The sequence below is a fragment of the Peromyscus leucopus genome, chromosome 7 (assembly GCF_004664715.2).
Source record: "Peromyscus leucopus breed LL Stock chromosome 7, UCI_PerLeu_2.1, whole genome shotgun sequence".
Classification (NCBI taxonomy): Eukaryota; Metazoa; Chordata; class Mammalia; order Rodentia; family Cricetidae; genus Peromyscus; species Peromyscus leucopus.
In genome coordinates this window covers 74,878,645-74,886,382 of record NC_051069.1, presented here as the reverse complement: position 1 = coordinate 74,886,382, position 7,738 = coordinate 74,878,645, and the positions used below count along the sequence as shown (strand labels likewise).

The 7,738-nt window shown below is 49.1% G+C and overlaps 1 protein-coding gene across 7 annotated transcripts; it reads right to left on the bottom strand.

Moving 5' to 3' along the window:
• Nucleotides 1-693: 693 nt before the first annotated feature.
• On the bottom strand, nucleotides 694-4,555 carry Tpbg (trophoblast glycoprotein). Of its 7 annotated transcripts, XM_037207811.1 has the most exons (3): nucleotides 4,524-4,538; nucleotides 4,063-4,278; nucleotides 694-3,047 (listed from the first exon to the last, which is right to left on the bottom strand). In XM_037207811.1, exon 3 carries the CDS (start codon nucleotides 2,709-2,711, stop codon nucleotides 1,431-1,433), a length of 1,281 nt encoding a protein of 426 aa, XP_037063706.1. In that variant the 5' UTR covers nucleotides 2,712-3,047; nucleotides 4,063-4,278; nucleotides 4,524-4,538; the 3' UTR covers nucleotides 694-1,430. The 7 variants fall into 7 exon arrangements, with proteins under 7 accessions (XP_037063706.1, XP_028731328.1, XP_028731330.1 ...); XM_028875495.2 differs by having other exon boundaries at nucleotides 4,063-4,555; XM_028875497.2 differs by lacking the exons at nucleotides 4,063-4,278; nucleotides 4,524-4,538 and adding an exon at nucleotides 3,718-3,829.
• Nucleotides 4,556-7,738: the final 3,183 nt, after the last annotated feature.

Genomic DNA, 7,738 nt, shown 5'->3' with positions numbered 1-7,738 from the left:
GTGTATACACTTACATAGAGCTCAGAGCTTAGCCTTTTTTAAAAAGTCCTCAAATTCTTAAATACTGAACATAAAAACACAATAACTACTTATGACACTTGCTCCTAGATACAAATATTTATCTCTGGTTATCTCTTTAAGCTTAAATGCAATAATGGTAATTTTAAAAAAACACATTTGTTTGATCCATTTTGAAAATTTAAAAAATATTCTCAGGACTCTGAATTCCAATTTATGACCTCTGAAAACATTGTTTGTGCTTTAAAAATATTCCAGCATATTTTAAGATACTTTGTTTTCAAACATTTATTGCTACATGAATCATACTTGGCTCTAAAATTCTATGGAGCAACTTCATTCAATTTTACTAATATTTCTGTCTTAATAATTTCATTAGTCTATACAAAGTGGCAGCTGTGAGATGTTTATCATAAAGAACTCTTTGCTATTACCAACTTCACAACAATGAACACCATTAACTTGGGGACCTTTAGTAGTCTGGCTATAAATATTTTAATTCTATTTAAACCCTAAAAGAATCCACCATTTCAGAAGTATCTTGTCTATTTATATAAGACACCGCTCCAGTTTGATCTCAGGTCTGCTAACTAATAACTTATCATCTGAACCAAGACCATTCAATACCACTACCTTTAATCCTCCTTTCAAAATACCAAACTTGAACACACCATGCTTCTTTTAAGACTCTTTATTGATTTTTTTTTTTTTTAAACAATCCGGTCTGTTGGATCTCAATGCAGTTTATAAAAAACAAAAAAACAAACAAACAAACAAAACCCTTAAGACAGTTTTCTATAAACTGCAATCAAAAAGTAATTTAGTTTGTCAAAGAAGTTATCTGAAGTTGCAATTTTTTAATATGCAGAACAGTAAAATGTAAGCATGCTCTTGGATGCAGGTGCTCTGGTGCACTAAGTTCTAGGTAAGAGCTTGCTAAGGTCTGCAGGCAGTTTGGGGATGCAATTATTTTCTCCATAATATAGGTAGGTGAGGATGAAACTCATATTTATGAATAACGTTATTTTTCTCAAAAAATTTGAGGCAGCTTCCGTTGAACGCTATCTTTGCTAAACCTTGAACTGAGTTAATAAGGAAGAGTCCATGTCCATGCCGGAACTTTTGTAAAAAAAAAAAATCCTCCGCAGGCATGAAGGAGTCCCGAAAGGAAAAGGGTAAATTAACATTGTATGCACAGTTGTTCACGTTCTGACATTAACAGAACACACGAAGAATTTTACATAACAAGGAAGCAAAATCCCTTCACTGCTTTCACGTCAGTCATTGGTGCTGGTGGTGGAGGGTGGAGGTGGAGCAAGCCGAGTAAAGGGGAAAACGAGAAAAAAACAAAAACAGACAAACAAACCGAAGTCTACATCTCATGCAGAGCTGTCCTTGGCCAGTCCAGTTTCTCAGACATCCGAATTGGAACTGAGATTTGTTAACCTGGGGTCCGCATTGATTTCATATCTGTAATGATACCCTTCCATGTGATCCCTGCAGGCATCTCTGATGTTATGCATCCACTTTTTTATGCCTTTACGGTTCAAATACAAAACGAGGAGGAAAATAGCGCCTATCAGAGCTAAAACAATACCTAGGAAGACATAGGACGTCTGCAGGGATGGGGGGAGGGGAGGGTAACAGTCCAGGTCGGAGGTGTTGAGGTCCAAGAGGCCACGATTCCTCATTTTTTCTGGGAATGCACAGGTGAGTTTGGCTTTATCGGGTACCACCTCTGTCTCTTTAAGCCAGGCCACCATGTCAGCCATGTAGCAGTCACAAACCCAGGGATTATTGTCCAGGAACACCCTCACACGAGCCAGGCCTTGCCACTCAGCCAAGGTGGAATTGTGAAGGACCTTGAGGGCATTGTCCTCCAAGTGGAGGCTTTCGAGATGTGTCAGGTTGCGGAAGGACGCATAGGTCAGGCTCACCAGAGAGTTGTTGCGAAGGTCCAGGTGCGTGAGACTCGGCAGTTGGGACAATAAGTCCCGAGGCAGGTAAAGGAAATGATTGCTGGCCAGCTCCAGGCGACGCAGCCCTTGGAGCGCAAGACCTGAGCGCAGGGCAGCGGCCACCATGCTCTCGAAGGCCACCATGCCCTCGAAGCTTCCGTTCTGCCGCTGATCCTCAGGGGGCACGATGTGGTTCAGGATCAGCTCAACCAGGGGACTGGGGGCCAAGGCGCTGGCGTTGCTGCCTGCAAAGGCGAAGGCGCTGAGGTTGGTGAGAGGGTTGTGGCTGAGATCGAGCTGGCGCAGGCCGGGCAGATGCTCGAAGGCACCTGCACACACCTCCTTCAGGTGGTTGCCGCTGAGGTTGAGCGCCGCCAGGTCGGCGAGCGGAGGCCGCCGGGCGAAAGCGCCAGCCGGGAGCACGGTCATCTGGTTGCCGGTGAGGAAGAGGTTGCGAACGTAGGGAGGCAGGTCCGCCGGCACCTCCATCAGGTTGCGGTTAACGCACTTGACCGTGCGCGCTGCCTCGGAGCACTCGCACGCCGCGGGGCATCGCTCGGCTGGCGGAGGCTGCACAGACCCCGAGGCCAGGAAGGCCACCGGAGAGGTGGAAGACGAGGGTACCGAAGAGCTCGGCGCCGACGCGGAGACCCAACCCAGCAGCACCAGTGCCAGCCGTGCCAGCCGCAGCCGCCCGTCCCCGGCGGCGGGGCCCCGGGAGCCCGCCCCAGGCATCGCTACTCACGGCTCCCCGGAGCTGGGACGGCGCCCGCTCCCAAGGCTCGACCCGCTGGGCCCCGCGGGCGCGAGCCGGCCACAAGCGTCGGCTGCAAACTTTCCTTGCCTGGGAGTGAAGGGAGAGTGGGGGGGGGGGGCACCAAAGCCGGAACTTGGCTTACCCCGCGCCACCGGGCGTCCCCCTCCCGGAGCGGCTCCCCGCCCTTCCCTCCAGCGAGTACGCACGGCCGGTAGCGACACGGGCCTCAGCGCTCCTCCTCCCGCCGCCGCCGGAGTGGCACCTCCTCGACTCTTTTGTTGGCGCCTTTCGCAGGGCAGGATCGGATGAGCGACCTGGGACAAGCGGGAGAGAAGTGTGAGGAGCGGCGATAATCGCGGCGCCCCGAGGACGAGCCAAGTTGTCCCCACCCTCCCCACCGGGCCCTAGCCTCCGCGTGCGTCCTTCCCTACAGAGGGACGCGGTCCCCACTGCCGAGCACTAAGCCAGCCTCTTCCGGGCTCACATCTGTACCAGAGGCACCTCCCGCCTTGCTTCTGCGGGGATCACACTCTTCTCTCGCCTAGAACTTCTCGCAGAGCCGGCTGTGTCCTGCAAGCAAACTTCTCCCTTCCCAGGATCCCCGCTTCTACCACCCCCGCCGACCACCTGCCTTCCGGGGTCCCCGCCTCTGCCGCTCCTCCCCGCCCAGGTTGGGATGAGAGCAAAGTTTCGGGTTACGTGACTCTTTCGATCTCTTTTTGTACCTTCTTGAATTAGTGGGGGAAAGGAGTGCGGAGCCAGACAGCTGTCGCCCACTCCCAACTTCCCAGTTCCCGGCCTTCCAGCAACCCTGAGGGTCCAGGCGTCTCCAGAGAGGGGGAGGGAACCCGCCAACAATGCGGCCATGGGACCGTGGGCGGGTTGGTAGCCAGGACCCCCACTCCCTCCACGCCCCAGTGGTGGAAAGAAGCCCCGGTCCCGCCTCCAGGTTCCTGCCCTGGCGGCTGGATCCCCGCCTCTCACCTCCGCGCCCGGCGCCTCTAAAGCCAACTCCGAGTCCCCGCGCCCTCCGGGCTCCCGCGGCGGGCGCCGACTCTCCTAGCACCCAAGCCCCTAGCCCAACCTCCACGGCTGGGAAAAACCAAGCCGGGGGGCAGGGGAGGGCCAGGGCTGCTGGAGAGATTGCGGCCGCACAGCCCACCTCGGCTGCCAGGTGGGGGCTTTAAGGAGGGAGACGAGGGGGACCGGGGCTGCGCGCATTCTCCTGCCCGAGTTACGCGAGCCACGCGCCCGGGAAAGAGGAGCTGCCTTTCTCTTCCCCCTCCCCGGCATCCTTTGGTGGTTCCGTATTTTGCATAGCGTATTTACCTCGGACAGAAACAAAACCGCTGGTGGATCTCTTGGAATTCACGCTGCTTCGGGCATCGCTGGCAGTGCTGGGATGGATTTAAGCGTGACCCACATCATCGCAAAGCAGCAGTAGAAAGGAACGAGCTGCACACGTTACATCCGCCGCGGCAAACGCCCGGGTTGTGAGGGAGATTCAGAAAGTCTCCTCTCGCGTGGCTCGGTTAAGGCTGGCAACTTCAGATTCAGGAGTAGTTAGTTGATGCCTTCCTACCTGTGCCACCCCCGCACGCCTTGGGTAGTTATGAAACTTGTGAAGAGAGTCAACTTTAAAGTGGGGGAAGGTTAGTGGAAAGAACACTCATTCTTGATTCATTATGAGGTTGGGTTCCCCCCCCCCCTCTCAAAATTAAAACCAGAGGGAAGAAAAAGGCAGCTAAAACAGCCCAGAGACAAAGGCAAATAGCAAAGACGTGAGTCACCCGGAAAGCTCCCTCCACCAGATTCGGTGCGTTGTGTCAGCACAAGTCACTTACGCAGGGAGCGCTCGCGGCGGGAGGTGGGCGGGCTGACCTAGGAAAGAAGTTTGTCCCAAAGCCTGTCTCCCAGGGGGCGCTGGCAGGCGCCGGATGATGGATTAGGGAAAGGGCTGGAATGCTTATAGGACCAATGTCATTAAATCGGGGAGATCTGGAGTTCCGAACGACCTGTCATTGCTCTTTCAAAAACTCTTTATCTTCTTATCCCCAGTCAAATAATTTTCCCTAATGTAAAAGGTGTGGGTTATTCCAGTCTTGTTCATTTCAGAGAGAAAATGACAGGAGAAACATGTCTGGGGGAAACGAACACCAGCCAAACAAAAGGGATCGAATTAACGATGCTAGAGGTTGTTCCCACAACATGCATCCTTACTGTGGTGGTCCAGTTCTGAATCTATGGCTGATTCCTTCTGCGGAAAGAGAGTTTACACAAACACCAGCCAAAATGGCCCAGGAAAAAAGCTGCAGAGCCTGGAGACTGCAGAGATTTGCACAAAAAAGACAGTTTCATTAATTTGCATCTTCAGCACATTTATCTAAATCCCTTTCTCTTATTTTTAAAAGTGTTTTTGCAATACAAATGTGAAAAGCTTTGGGGGAAAAAAACGACTCAGAAGCTGAAGTCGTGTTGTATATGGCAATCATGGAGATGGTTATATAAATCCATACATGTGCTAGAACTCAGAAGACTATACACTGAAAAAGGCAATTTTACTGCCTAATTTTTGTAGTAAAGTAAATGGCACGGGAAGAATTTTTTCTGAACCTCTATCATGGTCTTAAATCTGATTCTGCCAAAAGAGCAAATGCTCTTGTGCTCCGGCCGGCTCCTTAGAATTCAGAAAAACAACACATGCTCTCGTCTGATCCTCAAAACACCTCTGAGGCAAGATACAGTAGCATTAGGACTGTTGTCCTGCCCTATGTCCTCACTGTTCAGTTTTCCAAATTTAAAAAACAAACAAACAAAAACTACGGCTTTGAGCTAATATAACCCAGCATCGATTGTCTTCAGCTTGCCTAGTCATACCACTTGATAACAATTGCCCCATTTACTCTGCATATCACTACCAAGATAAATCTTCTCACTCCAGTTTTACGGATGAGGAAGCTGTAAAGCACAGGATGTTGTCACAGGGAAGATGGAGATGGAACCAGCCCCGGGTCTGCCTGCTTCTCATGTCTGTACCTCCACCTCTAGGCCAGATCAGGAGACTTATGCAAAGTCCCAGTCTTTTAGGATATATTCAGCCTGCAGGCAAAGGTGGCTATGAATGCATCCTACACACACACACATACACACACACACACACACACACACACACACACACACACACACACACACACATACACACACACACACATACACATACACACACTACAAACTTACTCAAAACAGATATTTGTTTTGTAACCCAATTACGTGGTTCTCCCATGTGAGTTTCAGAGATGATGGTGTCACCATGCAGTGTCAAAGGTCAGGCATGCCTGTAGGTGGCCAGGTAAGCAGTACACCTGAGTGTCTTTCGACTTTTCCTCTGCAGTTAGCAGCTAGCTAGAACCAGAAACAAATTCTTTTGCAGCTCCTACACTTACATGCTGTGTGGCCTCTGTGTGTTTCTGCTACATGTGGTTCTACTGGAATCACAAGTAAAATTCAAAGGATGTCCACGAGAATTGAGATACACTTAGCCAAATCAACTGTTGTTATTATGCTCTCCTTAATTATTCTCCTTCCGGGTATCTATTATGATTTATTTCTATAACCATGTTAGTGATAGTAGCACAGGGTGAGAAAAGGTCTCCATAAAGTAGAGTTGCTACATTTAACAAATGAAAGACAAGACACAGAGTAAAGTTTAATTTCAGTTAAACGATGAATACTGTGGTGTTGTCCACAGTTCAGTTGGGTCTTCCCACTTTAATTACCCTAATCTAGATGACCCCTCCCAGGCGGCACAAAACCTTGTCTCATTGGTGATTATTCTACACCCAGTCAAGTTGACAATAGTAACCATCACATCTCTACCTTTTGTCAACTTGACACCCAAACACATTACTTTTAAGCTAGAAGCTTCTTCAGCGCACCTCCGCAGGCTTATGGATATCCCATAATGCAAAATGGATTTGGTCCAACTTCCAAAATCTGTATAGTCTTTAAAAATCCCAGCACTGTTGAAAATCCTTTGATTTTGAGGTTCAATCTTGTGGCTCACTGTATCTCACTGTAGATCTGAATCAAAAAACTGAACAATAGCCACACCGCAGCCAATGAATATGCTGTCTGGAAATTCTGTCAAAGAAATTTAGTTCGTGACTTTTTAATTCACCATCACACAAGTTCTCAGGACACACGCAGAATTTCAGCAGACTCTTTGCCAGAACGTAACAAGAGCTGGCCCGTAGCCCAGTTCTTGATAGCCTTTGTTCCCTTTGGAACCTTGTGAACTGAGCCTCTGCTGTCTGTTTTCTCTAAGCATGCTTGTCTTCCAAGTTCCTACCAGAACACACCATTAAGCAATGCTTTTAGTATTTGAGGGCTCGTCTTGTCCAAAGTTTCAAACTCTTGCACGTTCTTCTTGCAAACCAGTTCCAAAGGCCTAAGGACCACGGAGGCCAGTTTATTGCTGCAGTGACCTCACACTGCTTCAGTTTCCCATCTCAACTGCTTCTCCTGTTAATGTGATAAGATGCTCTAACAGACCCGGTTTAAAGAGGAGAGCATTTATTTGCTTTAGCTGACTGTCCAAGGGTGCAGCCATGTGTGTCTGGGGAGTCTTGGCAGCAGGAACTTAGGTCAGATGATCAAATTGTGTTCACAATCAGGAAGCAGAGAGCCCTAAGTGCTCAATGCAGCTCACTTTCTCCCTGGTATTCCTCCAGGACCCCAGCACATGGAATGGTGCCATCCACAGTTAAGGTGGGTCTGCCCACTCCACTTAACCAAATCCAGATAATCCTTCACGGGTATGCTCAAAAGCTTGTCTCCTAGGCAATTCTCGATCCTGTTGAGTTGGTAATATTAGCCACCACACACTGCAGCTACTTTACTGAGCTATCTCTCCAGCCCCCCACTTTGCACATACTTTAATTCTATTTCTTCTATGAACAGGATCATGTGTATATATTGCATGCGTTATTTACAATCTTTCTTCATT

Coding starts and splice junctions, on each gene's coding strand:
- Tpbg (XM_028875495.2), bottom strand. CDS start 2,711: ATGCCTGGGGCGGGCTCCCGGGGCCCCGCCGCCGGGGACGGGCGGCTG.